The sequence below is a fragment of the Hippoglossus stenolepis genome, chromosome 8, assembly GCF_022539355.2.
Source record: "Hippoglossus stenolepis isolate QCI-W04-F060 chromosome 8, HSTE1.2, whole genome shotgun sequence".
NCBI classification, from domain to species: domain Eukaryota; kingdom Metazoa; phylum Chordata; class Actinopteri; order Pleuronectiformes; family Pleuronectidae; genus Hippoglossus; species Hippoglossus stenolepis.
The window spans coordinates 15,765,242-15,783,494 of record NC_061490.1 but is presented as its reverse complement, the minus strand read 5'-3'; the positions used below and the strand labels follow the sequence as shown (position 1 = coordinate 15,783,494).

The following is an 18,253-nucleotide window of genomic DNA, read 5'->3' as shown; positions in this document are numbered from 1 at the left end:
AAACTTAACTTGATTTATAAGACAATCAAAGTTAGACAATAAAACTCTAACATTGAAATTTATAACAACGAGCCGGTTCTTCGATTCTTAGATGAAGTGATTCGTAAGGGGGCATTGAAGAAGTTAAAAACGTTTGTCAAAAATAAGTTTTAATTTGCATGTTCCCTTTCAGGAGATGTTGCTCATGCTATATGCTTATTTACACATTTATGTTGACTAAAATGTAATTTACAGAAACTAACAGAATAAAGAACTTTATTTCTAAATAATGTATAAATGATCTAAGAATTTGTCCATATTCCATTCCCCTAAATGCTGATGATTTCATTCAAACTTTGTCATGCGTGCCTAACCTGGCCTGTTTTATTTTGAAACTAATTTCATCCAAACGGAAGTGAGGCTGTAGATAAAAATGACAGCAGTGGGTCCTGAGGGAGGAGTGACTGGATTTTTATTCTGACATCAGTGTGAGCAGTGAAATAAAGGCGCAAGTAGCTGCCTCTCATCTGCACACAGAAGATAAATGTGCAGGTTTTAGTTAAAAAAAAATGTTTAACAATCATAGACTTTCATAGACTTTAAGTGTAAGCCTGTGTTTGTTTGCAGAGGTAGAGACTGAGCAGTGAGGCAGAATAATAACTGTGATCAAATTAAAGGGATGACGTGAGGCATTTAGTTGAAACTGCTTCCTCCTGCTGTTCATATTCAGTAACTGCAACACTTATTCCTCCATAGTAGGAATAATAATAGAGGTTTAATCTGATAATGAGACATTTAACCTTTATAAAACAGTGTCATAAATCATCAGACATCTAATTAGTGTCTTCGTAAATGTTGTAAGATGCCTATTAAATGCTGCTGAGTTAAGACTGTGCACAAGAGGATACTCGTGTTTAGGTGTCATGATTCTGCTCTTGTCAGAAACTTTTGTGGACGTGCTGTTCTTTGTTTGGATTTTTGTTTGGACCTATGGTGGATTTTTGATTCATGGTTGTGTTAATAGACTTTCTCCAGTGGATCTGGGATTTTTCTAAATCAGGGGCCATAAAAGGGCCACAATTTACACAGAGGGGCCATTTATATGTCCAATAACCATGCACCATTCCTGATTCAGGAAGGTGCACACATACGTTTTTCCTTGTTTACTGTTAGCTCTATAGCTTTGAGAAAAGCCATTTATTGTAATTATTGTTAGTATTTGACTATTCTTTTAAGACAGGTGCCCCTCTTGCCCCTCGTCTGGATCTGCTCCTTACTTTGACCTTATTGTTTCCATGGTTTTGGGATTGTGTCTCAACTATGTATCTTTGAGTTTATTACTTCCTGTTTTATTTTGTACTTAACTGTGTTTCCCATTTCAGAACATGTTCCTTCCTGTCTTTGTCTGCATCGCTTCACCTGCTTTAGTCTTCACCTGTGTATTTAATCTATGTGTTTCTCTTTGTTCTCTGCTTTTTGTTCGTTTCAATTTTCTGTGAGTGTTCTAGAAATCTTCCTGGTGTTACTTCCTCTGTGTGTTTGAACCACTGTAATTTATCGACCTCACCTTTCGCCTCGTTTCTGTCAACCGATGTCCCAACCTGTAAGTCATTTGGGCCATTAAGCCTAAATGAGGTGAAGTCATCATGTAGGAGATCGCCCCCAGTTGGTCTCAAAGGAAACAGCTCACTCCAACATCCTAGTCATGCACCCACACTTCCTTATCTAGTGTCTCCTTCTCTTCACTCCTTGACCACAGCCGAGCAAAGGTGGTTGAATAATGGAGGTGGAGTCTGTCATGTGATTGGTTCCTGCTGCACCCGTAACCCAGAGGTGTTACATCAGCAGTGGTGTAACGACACCTGGTCCCCACATTTAATCTCTACTCTGCTGTATGGAAATACACTCACATGTGTGTTTTATACTTCAGCTCTATTACCTTTCGAAGGGAAATATTGTACTAAGCTCCTAAAATACAAAACATAGTTAAAGATTAATCTGCTGTTTACAACCTTTCTAGTTTATGAAACTTTGTCACTTTTTTAGATTTACCAAAGAGAAATTTCCCTTCTAAGTGTGCAGTGAAATCATGAACATCTCAACACTGCTGTGCAATACAATTCAACTGTAATGATACTTTCTTTAACCATGAAACAGTTTGATTTATTATTGTTTACACATCACAGACATGTTGAGCCTGAACCTGAATCAGTCTCAGCTCTCAATCACGACGTGTCAACACAGTCTTTTGGCCTCAAAAAACGAAATAACAATAAACTTATCAGAATCATGAACACGTGAAATAACACCAGTAAGAAGTAAGAACTACCTCGAATGACTGAAATAAAATTTCAGAGACATTTATTCAACGTGTACTTTGACTTTCTATTTTGGCCCATGTCCCATCCACTAACATGGAGGAAGCAGGACTTATGAACTACACTGCAGCCAGCCACCAGGGGGTGATCAAGACAATTTGGCTTCACTTTCTGGAGATGACATGTTGCCCTCCAACTTCTTTTACAGTCTACTACTTAGAGGTAACAGAAAAATGATTCATTGGTAAAAAAACATTTTCCTGTTTATTTATTTGTTTGTTTAACGTGGACCATACAGATGTTGATGTGATGTCATAGTCTCTCTGACGGAGCCCCTGAAGGGTCACAGAGAGATTTCTTCTGAGGATTTACCTTTTCAGGAATCCGTCTCCATACGTTTGTGTTATGTTATGTTTGGGGGACTCTGTACTTTCTATCATCATCTTTTGTCCAGATTGTAATGTTCCATCTCTTTGTGTTTATTTTGTGTCCCTTCCTTCCTTCCTTTTTTTTTTATATATCTTAATTTATTATAATTCTTTTCTTTTCTTTTTTGGTATGTGTGTTTATTTTGTGTTTTAATATCTTAATAAATTACAGTTTTTTATTTTATTTTATACATTTTTTTGCTGTCATTTTGGTGGTTTGACTCCTGGTTACAGCTGTGACCCACAGTCACTCGTGCAGGTTAATGTGCAGGTGAGGTCTTAAATCCTGTGACGGTGACGCAGCCATATAAAGCCAATGGAGGGTGAGCATTGATAGACTGGACCGACCGCTGCCTCGTTCACAGTCACAGTGAGCGGATCTAGAGGAACAGAGTAAGTACAAGACTTCACCTGTTGATACAATAATAACCTCCTAACACTGTATTTCACGACCATATTTACACTGGTGATGATAATGATGCCTTTTTTAAATCAATCAAATCAGACTTTAAGAGATATAAACCAGCTTTAAATCCCAGGAGGTTTCATTTTCCAGATGTGATCCCATGTTTCTTCCTCCTCTGTGGTTTTGAAAAATGTTTATATGAAGCGGTGTAAACAGTCTTATTTCTGCCTGTGACAGGGACCAGACATGGAGGGGAAGGGCGAGAAGGAAAAGCAGCCCGCGGACAAACCGCAACTAAACGGGGATTTAAGGTAAAGTCAAGGGTTTTTAAAAACATGATCTGTTCAGGAATTAAGTTTATTTGCTCAAGTACGGTGGTCGAGAGAGCTTAACGCGCTTCAAATTTAGAAAACGCACGCAAATAGAAAAAAACACGTGCAAATTTAAACAGCGCGTGTGTCGTCAAATTGATGAAGTTGTTTTAAATTGCACTTGTTTTTTTCTATTTGCAAGCAGTGCGTGGGCCACTGTAATTTAATACAATTTTAAGTATTTATATATATCAGTAATAATTAAATTAATTAAAAATATTGTTCATCTTAATATCCTTCTTGGCTTCATGTATTTCATAATTTAGTTTTTACTTGTCTTATAATGAAACCACTTTCTGTTTGTTACATACAGCCACACACACACACACACACACACACACACACACACACACACACACACACACACACACACACACACACATATATATAATTCATACAAAATGTATGCAGGTCTCTCTGTGATTCTCTTGCAAGCAAAGTATATTTAGTCTTTATATTTGACGCCATGTGTTCTTATCGATGACTCCTCCAGTAAGGGCAGTAAAGATGACAAAGAAAATAAAAAGAAGAAGAAGAAAGAAAAAGAGCCAAAGCTGCCCATGGTCGGCCCCATTGATGTGGTAAGAGCACACACACACACACACACACACACACACACACACACACACACACACACACACACACACACAGAGAGAGAATGTGTATGTATGTGCAAAAAAGACAACACAAGAACAAAATTGATTTAAGTGCCTTTGAGATCAGGTTAGCCAGACAGTAATGGGAAGAGACCGATGTTTTGTTGTGTGACTGTGTGTGTGTGTGTGTGTGTGTGTGTGTGTGTGTGTGTGTGTGTGTGTGTGTGTGTGTGTGTGTGTGTGTGTGTGTGTGTGTGTGTGTGTGTGTGTGTGTGTGTGTGTGTGTGTGTGTGTGTTACCTCTTCAGGACCTTTTCCAGTATAAACACTGATCTTATCAGGACCAGTAGTCCTCATTGGGTCCAAAACTTAATTTCTAAGCTGCTGATTAAGGTTAGGGGTAAGATGTGAATTGTGGTTAGGTTAAGGTTAGGGTTAGGCATGTATTGGTCTTGGTTAAAGTTAGGAAAAAAATATTATTTAGGTTGTCCGCAATGAATGGAAGTCAATGCACAGTCCTAAGGGTATCTGGGTATACTTGTGCGTGTGTTTGTGTGTGACGTCAGAGGGGGAGCAGGGAGAGAGGATGGGAGTGCGGCACATCCTCCTGTTGTTTGGGTGGACTCCACCAGTCCCCTGCTGTGAGAATATAATAGCTGATTAAAGTTAAACGTTTTTTTTTCCTTTTCTGCTTTGATAACTCAAAATTCTTCCAGATCCTGATTTCTGCTGTTCTCTCTCTCTCTCTCTCTCTCTCTCTCTCTCTCTCTCTCTCTCTCTCTCTCTCTCTCTCTCTCTCTCTCTCTCTCTCTCTCTCTCTCTCTCCTTTATGTGAGTGTAGTTCAGATTCGCAGACAGTTTGGACATTTTCATGATCCTGTGTGGGACGGTGATGGCCATGGCCAACGGGGTCGTGCTTCCTCTCATGTTCATTGTGTTTGGGGACATGACTGACAGCATGGTCAATTTTCCTTCCGGCGGGATCTCAGGCAACAACACAGTAATTTACCCCAGTGAGTTTTCGGTTTACGGGCATCGTGGGCACACATAATTCTGCTGATTGAAATAAATTAAGAAGCCATCTGACACTTTTAAAACCATGTTTTTTGTTTCCTTGTGTCTTTAGATTTCACCGGCTTGCCAATAAACAACACCCTACAAGAGGACATGAATCTGTAAGACTTTGTCAAGTGTCACCTAAACGATAGATGTGACTTTGTTTTAGAGTTTTAACCCTTTTAGAGCGTGTCTTTTATACTTGTAGAGTTTCATACGTTGCTTTACTAGAAATAAATTTGCATGGATTATGACGAATCCTCTGTTGCAATCAAACAATTTACACTTTTCTTCAAGTCTAATCAGATCAATTTTTTAAAGTCATATTTGTCACAATGCGTCCCATCTCCCAGCTATGCCATCTACTACTCCATCATGGGAGCTACCGTGCTGGTGGCAGCGTACCTGCAGGTGGCCTTGTGGACCATTGCGGCCGGGCGGCAGGTCAAACGCATCCGCAAGCTGTTTTTCCACCGCATCATGCAACAGGACATCGGCTGGTTCGACGTCAACGAGACGGGAGAGCTCAACACACGTCTCATAGAGTGGGTACCACAGGGACCACACAGCTCACAGTTCTAATCTCAGTCTGAATGTAATACTGAGCTGATGTTGCAGCTGAACGCCCCTCACCTCACCCTCCCCTTCCAAACACGAAAGAGAACCTGTGGCAGCCTTCAGTTGTCATAAAAACAACTTAGTTTGTCCAGTTTGGGCTACTGTAAAAAACATGGCGGCCTACGTAGAAAGGACCCCACTCCCGATGTAAATATAAAGTATTCAAATACATAGGGCCCATTCTAGGGTAACGAAAACAACAATTCGTACAATTTAGATGAAACACACTAGTGAACACATCACTAGGATTATTTTATATTCAATTTCTGCCAATAGATCCCTTTCACCTAAATCTCACACACTGGACCTTGAAGGGGACTGTTGTGCCTTGGCGGACACATGCGCTCCACTCAGTGCCATATCAGTTACATGTGGTACTTTGAAGAGCATTAGTGGTAATGTGGTTTATATTTCCATGCTTTAGTGATGTCTATAAGATCCAAGAGGGCATTGGCGACAAGGCGGCGATGCTGGTCCAGGCCTACACCACCTTCTTGTCGTCCTTCGTCATCGGCTTCACCAAAGGCTGGAAGCTGACTCTGGTCATCCTGTCTGTGAGCCCTGCGCTGGGCATTTCGGCAGCACTTTTCAGTAAAGTAAGTTCATATTGTATCTCTCAGTGCTTCTCTCATGCTTTCCCTTGCTAACCATGTATGCTGATGTCGATCGCAAGGCTTCCGCTGCTGTTAATAATGACACGAGTTCCTCCTCGTCTGAATAGGTGCTGACGAGCTTCACGAGTAAAGAGCAGACTGCGTACGCCAAAGCCGGAGCTGTGGCAGAGGAGGTGCTGTCTGCAATCAGGACAGTGTTTGCCTTCAGTGGTCAGGACCGAGAGATCAAGAGGTGTGTACACTCTTACATTATTTGCCTCCTTTTCTTCACTAACGTCTTTCAGAGCTCATAAAACACTGTAAATACACCCAGCCAGTGTGTCCAGGGTCATAGTGCTATGAAAGACACCAATGAATTAAATCCATAGAAAATTAATCTGTGTTCTTAATTTGCTTTCCTTAGAAGTAGCACTCACATGATCCTTAGTTTAACGTATGAACTTGCAGAGCTTATAAAACGGGCTTTGATAAAACTAAAAGGACACACACACACACACACACACACACACACACACACACACACACACACACACACACACACACACACACACACACACACACACACACACACACGTGTAGCCTACATACAACCTGTAGTGGCAAGTATTTCCACAACAGGAGCTCTCTCCCCTCTCTCTCACATCTGATGTTCCTTAGCAACCCACCAAATAATTTACGCAACAGAAATACCCAACTCCTGATTGAGGTTCTTCACTGAATGGTTTTGTGTGTGTGTGTGTGTGTGTGTGTGTGTGTGTGTGTGTGTGTGTGTGTGTGTGTGTGTGTGTGTGTGTGTGTGTGTGTGTGTGTGTGTGTGTGTGTGTGTGTGTGTGTGTGTGTGTGTGTGTGTGTGTGTGTGTGTGTGTGTGTGTGTGTGTGTGTGTGTGTGTGTGTGTGTGTGTGTGTGTGTGTGTGACCTCAGGTATCATAAAAACTTGGAGGATGCTAAGATTATGGGAATAAAGAAGGCGCTGTCTTCGAACATTTCCATGGGCTTCACCTTCATGATTATCTACCTCTCCTATGCCCTGGCCTTCTGGTACGGCAGTACTCTCATCCTGAGCAATGAGTACACCATCGGGAGTGTACTTACTGTGAGTAGACACATTATGACCGAATCTCTAATTATATATTTTTTCCCATTGAATATAAAGGAGATTCTGGTGGAGCTCAGACTGATGTGTGTGTGTGTGCGTCTTCAGGTGCTGTTCGTGGTGCTTATTGGAGCGTTCACCATGGGACAGTCCTCCGCCAACATCCAGACTTTTGCCAGTGCCCGGGGAGCTGCACATAAAGTGTACAGCATCATTGATCACGTAAGGAATTTTACATTTTCAAGTATCTACATCACAGAAAGTACCGTTGTTTTTTCATCTCTCTGCTGCTGAACACTTGTCAGTTTTTATCACTAAACATGCACCACTGAACTCGGGCGCTGTGGGTCGTTGCTTTGAAGCAGCCAACAACCTGGAGTCAGTAATGAGATGTTGGCTTTTTGCTCTAATTTGAGCCCGTGCTGTGACTGCAGGTCATTCGGGTTGATACCGCACAACTGTGGCTCAAACTCCTTGTGATGGAACTGACTGTCTCTCACTATTCAGACTATTGGCTGAGTAACGCATCTGTTAAAACTGAAAAAACCCAGAGGCTGAAAGAGTTGAATTATTTGATCCATGTTCCCTAAACCTTATAACTCGGTCCCAGGTTTTAGGACCCTGTGAACACTCTGCCGTATTTATTACATTTTACCATCATTTTATCTGTGGAATTTATATAGTGTCTCTTATGTGATTTACTTTATTCTTTTATTGTGAATAACTTTTATGAAGTTTTACTCTCCTGTCAGAAACACTGCAGGGTGACGCCTCCACGGAACCTGTAAAAACAGACTAGAATTTCCTGCGCTCAACCAGAGTGTGTGTGTGTGTGTGTGAGAGTTAGTGCACAGAGACAAAGAGCAGTGGAAATAAACATTTGCTTCATTCAATACACTCACCCTAACCCTAAGGTGGTGGGGGGGGGGGCAGCCTTCCTCCCATTGTCTGTTTGAAGTTATGATAATAATCAGGTTCTTAATCCAACAACCAGAAAGGAGACACATTTTTGAAGTGAATGAAAATATTCGTGACTCTCAACAGAATCCGACCATTGACAGCTATTCGGAGGCCGGCTTCAAGCCTGACTTCATCAGCGGAAATATCGAGTTTAAGAACATTCACTTCAGCTACCCCACGAGGCCGGATGTCGAAGTATGTTCCCCTACAGACACCTCCTGACATTAAATTACATCAAACCGTATCTGATATCTAATATCTTTTTATATCATTTATAGATATTAAACAACATGTCTCTGAGTGTGAAGAGTGGGCAGACCATGGCGTTAGTGGGCAGCAGTGGCTGTGGTAAAAGCACCACAGTCCAGCTGCTGCAGAGGTTCTACGATCCTCAGGACGGAACTGTGAGTGATGTTTCCAAAGCTTTTCATTCAACGGAGTGATTCAGTATTTGGTAAAATCCATCCAATAGTTTTTGCATACCCCTCCTTCATTGTAGGTGTTTGTTGACGGTCACGACATCCGTTCTCTCAACGTCCGCTACCTGAGGGAGATGATCGGCGTGGTGAGTCAGGAGCCCATCCTCTTCGCCACCACCATCACTGAGAACATCAGATACGGCCGTCTGGACGTGACGCAGCAGGAGATCGAGCAAGCCGCCAAGGAGGCCAACGCTTACGACTTCATCATGAACCTTCCCGATGTGAGAACATAGTCAAGACTCCCTGTTGTCTGTGCTTCTTAGGAACTTTGTGCACCACTTGCTAACGCTGAGAATTTTGCCACTGAGCAGAAGTTTGAGACGCTGGTCGGAGACCGAGGGACTCAGATGAGCGGCGGACAGAAGCAGAGGATCGCGATCGCCCGTGCTCTCGTCCGCAACCCGAAGATCCTTCTGCTGGACGAAGCCACATCTGCTCTGGATGCCGAGAGTGAGACCATCGTGCAGGCTGCACTCGACAAGGTGCAAACACACAGTCGGGGGGGCACCATTTATATGAAATGCAATTTAAAAACATAAATTAGGCTACTACTACATACAACATCACAGAGCCACTAGTATGTTTTTTAACTCTAAGCTGTTGGAAACAAATTTGCACTCAGGTCCGACTGGGTCGCACCACCATCATCGTGGCCCATCGCCTCTCGACCATCAGAAATGTTGATGTCATCGCTGGGTTCCAGAATGGTCGAGTTGCAGAGGTGGGGACTCACAGCCAGCTGATGGAAAAAAAGGGAATCTACCACACACTGGTCACCACACAGGTAACACACACACACACACACACACACACACACACACACACACACACACACACACACACACACACACACACACACACACACACACACACACACACACACACACACGTCGCATTGACATTAGTTTGCGCTCAAAACCAAATTTAAAGTGTCCTGTCCTTCATATTGACTGTGTTTGCGGTTTCCGCCACTCTCTCCCGTCCGCAGACGTTTCAGGATGTCGAGGAGGGAGAGGAGGGAGAGGAAGTAGAGGAGGAGGAGCTGTCTGTGGACAAGAAGAGCCCATTGGCCGATTCCCTCAACGAGTCCACTCCGTACAGGAGGAAGACCACGAGAGGCTCCTCTGTTACTGCATCAGAGGGAGAGAAAGAGGAGAAAGAGAAGTCCAAGTCTGACAAGGACGAGACGGAAGAGGTGAGATGTGGTGGAACATCTCAGCACAGCAAACAAGATTTTAGAGACACAGCATCACCCTCCCCTTGTTGATATGTCCTTGCTATGGAACCATGAATATTGCTTTGTGTAGTTCGATTGGTTATGATTCTTTCCAAATAAATCAAATGGTGAGGCAGATAAAAAAAGAAAATGTGACTCAGCTCTTCTCTCCCTCTCTCCCTGGAGGAGGAAGACGTGCCCCCCGTGTCGTTCCTCAAAGTGCTGCGTCTCAACCTTCCCGAGTGGCCGTACATCTTGGTGGGAACCATCTGTGCCATCATCAACGGCGCGATGCAGCCAGTGTTCGCTATCATCTTCTCCAAGATCATCACTGTAGGTTACTCTCAGTGTCTGTGCACCACGGAAGTTATTCAGTGTCTCGTGTCAGTTAAAATGCTACAAATGAGATGTTTTCCTCTCCCTCTCAGGTGTTTGCAGAGCAAGATCGAGAACTCGTCAGACAAAGAGCCACATTGTTTTCCCTCATGTTTGCTGTTATCGGAGGTGTATCATTTGTCACCATGTTTTTACAGGTATGCATGTTTATGCGCACACATGTTGATCTACATATATTTCTCAATTGTGTTCATTGGCTTCAAAGTAGTTTGACATAGATGGACATTCAGACCAGACATCTGTCCAGAAGGGACAGACAGAGTCAATCTCTCCATCTAACTCACAGCTAAAGAGCAACTGTAACCATAACCATATATGCCTCAATTCAATAATTTAAAGGAAACATATTATGCTCATATTCAGTTTATGGGTCACTTTCCTCAATCTGTCTATTGCTGCAGCTCCTCTTTTCAGCCTCTGTCTGAAACACTTGCTTTTAGCTCCTGTCTCTTTAAGGCCTCCCCTCCCAATTAATCCCAGTCTGCTCTGTATTGGCCAGCTGGCCCACTCTGTTGTGATTGGTCAACTCATCCCACGTGTGCAGGAAATGTCGGAGTCCGCTTTCATTTTACTTGATGTTGTTAACGTTTACATTTTACAATATATAAGGATAGAGAGACTGAAAAAGCATCATCTGTCCATGTTAGTATTTCTTCTAACTCTAAACCAAAGTATATTTTAAGTGTTGTAAATAGTTCAAGTGTGACCTGCACCATCACACAGGCTGTATACAGACGACACTGTTGCAGGATAAACACTTTGTCGAGCTGCGCTAACGTCGTCTCTCTCTAAATGGTCTTTACAGGGTTTCTGTTTTGGTAAATCCGGGGAGATTCTGACCCTCAAACTGAGACTCGGGGCTTTCAAGGCCATGATGAGACAGGTGAGTGCACTAACCTGACCTGAGAGACCTGAGAGACCTGAGACCTAGTGACGACCCATACGTCACTTCCTCCATGAAGAAACCAGAGGGTCAATGATGAAATATGTATTTTCTTGAGTTTAACAACATTTAAATCTGTTTATGCTTCCAGCACTATCAGTAAAATCCAACCCAATCCCATGCTACTCAATCTTTAAGGCTTGATTTAAAAAAAAAAAACTTCAGTTTAAATTGTTGATTATTTAGTAATAATATTCAATGTCATATGGAAATAATGTTTTTATACAGTTAATTATTTGTATTGCCATGATCACTGTTGTTTTTCGTTTGTAGGATCTTGGCTGGTTTGACAACCCTAAAAACAGCGTCGGAGCGCTCACCACGAGACTGGCCACGGATGCTGCACAAGTACAAGGGGTAAGTCTCAACGACGGTCGCACACAAACTCAACAAATAAAACCATTAGTCACAGACGACCACCTCAAAATGCCTGATAAATCCAGTGATCATGTCGTCTGCTGTGCTCCCCGTGTTTTCTCATCTGCTCAGGCCACAGGGGTACGCATGGCCACACTGGCTCAGAACTTTGCCAACATGGGCACCAGTCTGATCATCTCCTTTATTTACGGCTGGGAGCTGACCCTGCTCATCCTGGCCGTGGTGCCCGCCATGGTGTTGGCTGGAGCTGTGGAGATGAAGCTGCTCACTGGACACGCTGTCAAGGACAAGAAGGAGTTGGAGAAGGCTGGAAAGGCAAGAAATCAACAGAAATGTCCTTTTTCTGTTAAGTGGCGCTCTAAGGAGAGGTGCCAGGGATGTACTGTAGATTTAACATTTGTGTGCTGCGTCTCCGCAGATTTCTACTGAAGCCATAGAGAATATCCGAACTGTGGCCTCTCTCACCAGAGAACCCAAGTTTGAGTCTTTGTATCAGGAAAACCTCGAAGTGCCATATAAGTAGGAGAAGTGACAGATCCACCATCTACACAAAATCCTATATGTAATTCAATCACATTTTATTAATTTGTCCTCCCACATTTCTCTCCCTCTCTGTGCAGGAACTCCACGAAAAAGGCCCACGTGTACGGTCTCACCTTCTCCTTCTCCCAGGCCATGATCTACTTTGCTTATGCAGGCTGTTTCCGATTTGGAGCTTGGCTTATTGAAGAAGGAAGGATGGACGTTCAGGGCGTTTTCCTGTGAGTAAATGTTTTTTTGTCAACTGGAGAAGTATTGGTTTCAGATAAAGATGTAAACGCTGGTTGATGACAGCATGTTATGTCAGACCAAAGCTTTCCTGCTGAGAGAAGTGAGTGTTTATTTGCCTTTTAATCATTAACCTGCTCTGAGGCATGTGAGAACTTTACCTGAACCTTTGCTGCTGGATCAGACACACGCACACGCACACACACACACACGCACACACACACACACGAGTTATAGGATGGTCATGTAATTCACTGTCATGGCTGGGAGGAGCTTCCCTCTGTTATTTAATACTACAAAGAACCGCTACACAAAGACTTTCATAGCGGTTTGTGCTTCTGATGGACGATAAAACTATAAAACATGTTGTTATTACATCTCACCCTTATTCGTTTTATGTTGACTCATGTAACCCTGAGATTTCTATCTGGTGTTCGCATGCAATCATAAAAATGCAGATTATAGTAAATGATAGGAAATGTTTTTTTTGTGTGGAAACAAGATAAATCCGGTGGGAACCATGAATGTCAATCTATGTGGATGATGCTGAGATACTGTATTTAATCCGAAAAGTGAAAACCGTAGGATTCATCCTCTGAAATGTGAAAAAGTAAAACGGGTGCTTATGTCATTCATCGATTGAATTCCTCTCCCAGTGTGATTTCGACAGTTCTGTACGGCGCCATGGCGATCGGAGAGGCCAACTCCTTCACGCCCAACTACGCTAAAGCCAAAATGTCGGCTTCGCACCTCATGATGCTGATAAACTTGGAGCCCGCCATCGACAATCTTTCACAGGAAGGAGAGACACCGGTGCGTTACTGTATTTATTCTCACACGGCTAACGAGACACTTGCTCTTCAACACACATGCTGACACATCTCTTATCTCCTAAAAACTCCAGGACAGTTTTGATGGCAACTTGTACTTGGAGAATGTCAGGTTCAACTACCCCTCGCGGCCCGACGTGCCCGTCCTCCAGGGGCTGGATCTGGAGGTGAAGAGGGGAGAGACGCTGGCCCTGGTGGGGAGCAGCGGCTGTGGAAAGAGCACCGTCATCCAGCTGCTGGAGCGGTTCTATGACCCCAGAGAGGGCAGCGTGGTGAGTGGACAAACACACGCTCATGCCTCTTCACCTACTGTCTTTTGGCTAATGTTTAGCTGGTTGGAGAGTTTATGGCGACTTTACAGCACTGCACTGATGATTCAAGGATATTATGAGGCCTGTGTAGCGTGTGTTACAATCTAGATGGCAATAAGCAGCTCGATTTTATCTTGATGGGATCACTGCTGTTGCTGACACTCCTGTGAGACAGTGGAGAATATATTTATGCTGTCACTGTCGTCTTCTTCTGTTCCTAGAAGCTTAATCGGATGTTTTGAAATGGTGGATCCCTGCTCACTGTGATTTGCTGACTTGTAGACTTTGTCTGTTTGTCTGTTGGCAGAATAATACACCAAAACTACTGAACTGATTATATTTCAAACTTGGTGGATTTGTTTTTCGAGAAATGCTGCAAAGATCTAGATTTAAAAAAAACAAACAGATGTACTTAAGGGACTGAAATCTATGAGTGTGAACTACAGAACATAGGCCGGTGGAAAATTATTACATATTATTTGACACTTAGTATAAATAATTTTAGGTAAAAAACATGTTGAATGAGCATCTTTAAATGTAGAAATAAACCTGTTTGCTGCAGTTTGTGCGGTGATACGCTGCTCTGCTCATATTTACATATGCATGACAGGTCAGGTTGTTCCTTGCTGCTCAGGATTCAGGAATTCTCCCATTTTCATTAAGACTGTGAGATAAGGATCCAGGAACTTCTCTTCACATTATTTAACATGGCAAGACCCCTTCTAGTTAACAATGACTCAGAACACAGCTTGTTTATGAAAGGCATTGCTCTTAACAACCTCAGATAGTAACCCTCTGGGCCTCAGCTCATTTCTACAGGCATTTTAGCCTCTTTCAGGTCATTGTTTTGGTTTTCCAGCCAACAACTTGACTGTTTGGTTTCTGTATTAAAGCTCTAATCGCCCTCAGTTTTGACTATTTTCATCAAGCAAGCGAATAGTAGAGACAATGTCTTCAAGCACTAGTCCGTATTAACGCTGACGCTAAGCAATGTTGGTCTTCTGCCATTTTCCCCTTTCAGGTGCTGGACAATGTAAATACCAAACAGCTGAATATCCACTGGCTGAGATCCCAAATGGGCATCGTGTCCCAGGAGCCCACGCTGTTCGACTGCACCTTAGCCCAGAACATCGCCTACGGAGACAACAGTCGCATCGCCACCATGGAGGAGATAGTGGCGGCTGCTAAAGCGGCCAACATTCACAGCTTCATTCAGGAGCTGCCGGAGGTAACGGCTGCGCTGCCCTGATGTTTCGCTCCGATCTGTTCACACAAAACTAAATATGAACAGGCTGCGTAATCCCCCCCCCACATTCGGCAACAAGCAGTTATCTGTACATCTCAAAGTTCTCTTTGTCACAGAGATAAATAGTTACAACTGTGATATGTCTGTTAATGTGCAAGTGATTATACAACAGCAACAAATGTGACTAAGAGTTTCTGACAGAGGACATTTTGACATGTGAGGATGACACACACGCAAATGCAGGTGAAAGTGAATCGCTTGCCGGGGTGAATAGAGTCTAACAGTCACCGCCCTCTTTTAGAACGGCTCAAGTAAACTTCCCGTTCATGTTCTTCACTGACGTTTCAGAAACACCTTATAAAAAGAGCTTCATATTAATTTCATTGGAAGTTCTCTGAAAGCAAATTTGTATTGTTTATTGCTAATTATCTGTAAAATAATGTAGACATTGTTCTAATTGGTACATTTCTAATCAATGAATTAAAGTGGGTCCACAGCAGGTAAAAAATATCAACTATGCCTACAATTCAACATACAAAAGATTTCAATAAAGTTTCCAATGATTGATTAATAAAATATAAATATTTACTTGGACTAAGATTTAATGAGACCTGTACCTTTTAATTGCACCGATTACATGATTCTCTCCAGGACATTTTCTTTTAAAAAATACTAGGAGAGAACAGACCTTTAACAATTCTTCAGTAGAAAGACAAAGAACATAGTGTGGATTACAGGATTATTATGTCATCATGTTGGTGATCTACAGTAACACCATCATGTGGCCTCTCTCTTTCTCTCTCTCTCTGATTGAATGAGCAGAAATACGAGACTCAGGCCGGTGACAAGGGAACGCAGCTGTCAGGCGGACAGAAGCAGAGAATAGCCATAGCCCGAGCCATCCTACGCAACCCAATGCTGCTGCTGCTGGACGAGGCCACGTCCGCACTCGACACTGAAAGCGAGAAGGTGAGTGACTCTTTCCGAACAAGTGATGCTGGCAGCAGTGAGACCAAAGAGTGCGTGGAATAAAAAGGGATTTACAAAAAATATTAAGATTCTTCCTGTGAATGGTTAGTTAGCCCTGTATTAAGTCAAGTGTATTCATATCCAGTGTTTGCTGCATATTAAGTATAAAAATGCATCAAGATGCAAATATATTAAACTTGTCGTAGTTAAATTGTTACAAAGCCCTGCGATGATATGTAATGTCTATTGGCACATATCAAACCCACGTATTCTCTCGCTCACACAGTCATAACTCAGTCTGTTTCGCACCGGTGGCAATTGAAGTTAAGCTTCTATTTTACGAAGGTCAATTGTCTTCTTAGTAAGCCTGTATTATTGTTGATATGGCTCTATTTTATTAAAGGAAGAATTGTTTCTGTGGGAGGCAGCAGTGTGAAGTTAATGTCTAACTTTAACTGTTGAGCTTCATCCCGATTATTATTCTGCCTCATCACTCACTCAGTTCCTTCCTCCACAAACAAAGTCTTGAAGTTATTCCAGAGTCGGAGGCCCCCTGGTTCTCACTGTGGTCGCTCTGCCCTCTCTGCAGGTGGTGCAGGAGGCGTTGGACCAGGCCAGCAAGGGCAGGACGTGCATTATCGTGGCGCACCGTCTGTCCACCATCCAAAACGCAGACCGCATCGCCGTCTTGCAGGGGGGAGTAGTGGTCGAGCAAGGGACGCACCAGCAGCTGCTGGCCAAGAAGGGAGTCTACCACATGCTGGTCACCACGCAGATGGGCCATGGGCGGCAATGAGAGGACAGGGAGAGCAATACTACACGGATTATTTATCATCTTCACATTCACTATCCATAGGGCTGGATTCAACTCGTGTGCCTCTTATCATCAGCTCCCGGCCTCACAGCTTCAGTGAGGGATCGGATGTGCTGACTGCGTCCAGGCCTTTTGGGAGATGTGACCTTCTAGCCTCCAGAGTCCTGTGGCAGTAACACACTGGCTCATAGAGTTTGGTCATTTTAAGAGCCCACGTCGGTGCCACTGTTCACTTGTTGCCACATTTATAAATATTATTTACAGAAAACACAGTAGCAAAAGATTGGTATAAATCATAAAATCAATGGTTGAATTCTATTTAGCCGCATCAGTTTCACGGTGCTGGTGTTGTTCAGGCCTCACTTTACTGGAACACTTGAATGTTATTTAACACCTTTTCTTACTATGACAAGTTGAAATGTGTGCTATGAAAAAGGCCTTATTACTGTACTGTATCCTCACATGCTTTCTTTATTCTTGTTTGTTGATCACTGGGAATCATTTCAGTCTCTTTTAACAAACTATCAGATATTATTTGGTGCCACCTAATGTGACCAAAATGACAAATATGTAGTGATTCACGCAAACAATACACTGGATTTATGAAGTATCATATTACATCATTGGGTCGACCTGACACTGGCATCATCAACGTGTGTTCTCCTGTTAATATATTTGAGAAGATATGTTGATAAAAACTTGATTGTTTAGTTCATTATGTTCAACGTTCTGGGATGATAGTGATCAGAAGGGCCTGAGCAGCTGAAGACAAGGAAGAAGCAGATGTGGATTCTCATTCACTCACTCAAAGAATGTAATGATGCACAACTGCACAGAATTACTAACCTTTATGAAGGATATTCTTATATATTAAAGTTTAATATCATCAATCGTTTTCTGTATTTATTTACAGATTTTTCTACTTGTTATTCAGGTATTTGAAAGAAGTACAAACTTTTTCACACTTTACCATTTACAAAGGTTTAGTCAACAGTTATAATAATTATTATATAATTTCCGACTGATCAGTGGAATGAACACAAATTTTAGTTTTCAAAAAGCTAATGTGAATTATTTCCACTTCTTAATTACAGCAAAATATGTTGAAACTCCAGCTAATGGTCTGTTGTTCTGATGAGCACTCAAAGCACTTTACAGTAGAGTTTTTGCATATTTCCAGTTTATCAAGAAATGGACTGTAAAACTGAATATCAAAGAAAGAGGTCCTTGTCTAAAATGTTTCCAATAGACAGACAAAACCTACAGTACATGTTCTGATGATAAATTGTGATACTGCAGTGACAAAAAATATTTTACTGTCTGCCTACACAGATGCTACATCAGCTAAATTCTAGTATGGACATCTTCTTCTGAAAACAAAATGATATGCCTCCAAATTACCACTGGGGGGCAAAATAACACAAAGGATATTTGCTGATTTCTAATAATAACATTTTAGTC

General features: G+C 42.4%; 1 protein-coding gene across 1 annotated transcript; it reads left to right on the top strand.

Annotated features, from left to right (window-relative positions):
• The first annotated feature begins 2,983 nt into the window (after positions 1-2,983).
• On the top strand, positions 2,984-17,682 carry abcb4 (ATP-binding cassette, sub-family B (MDR/TAP), member 4). The gene is made up of 28 exons (XM_035163606.2): positions 2,984-3,118; positions 3,369-3,442; positions 3,996-4,083; positions 4,939-5,110; positions 5,224-5,272; positions 5,507-5,698; positions 6,196-6,367; positions 6,493-6,617; positions 7,308-7,479; positions 7,588-7,701; positions 8,524-8,634; positions 8,718-8,843; positions 8,939-9,142; positions 9,233-9,403; positions 9,544-9,705; positions 9,910-10,116; positions 10,324-10,470; positions 10,566-10,670; positions 11,339-11,416; positions 11,750-11,833; positions 11,966-12,169; positions 12,273-12,373; positions 12,475-12,615; positions 13,279-13,435; positions 13,527-13,724; positions 14,785-14,991; positions 15,832-15,978; positions 16,568-17,682. Exons 2-28 carry the CDS (start codon positions 3,378-3,380, stop codon positions 16,772-16,774), a joined length of 3,906 nt encoding a protein of 1,301 aa, XP_035019497.1. The 5' UTR covers positions 2,984-3,118; positions 3,369-3,377; the 3' UTR covers positions 16,775-17,682.
• Positions 17,683-18,253: the final 571 nt, after the last annotated feature.

Coding starts and splice junctions, on each gene's coding strand:
- abcb4 (XM_035163606.2), top strand. CDS start 3,378: ATGGAGGGGAAGGGCGAGAAGGAAAAGCAGCCCGCGGACAAACCGCAA. Junction 5,273..5,506: donor CTACAAGAGGACATGAATCT/GTAAGACTTTGT, acceptor CCCATCTCCCAG/CTATGCCATCTACTACTCCA. Junction 8,635..8,717: donor CCACGAGGCCGGATGTCGAA/GTATGTTCCCCT, acceptor TATCATTTATAG/ATATTAAACAACATGTCTCT.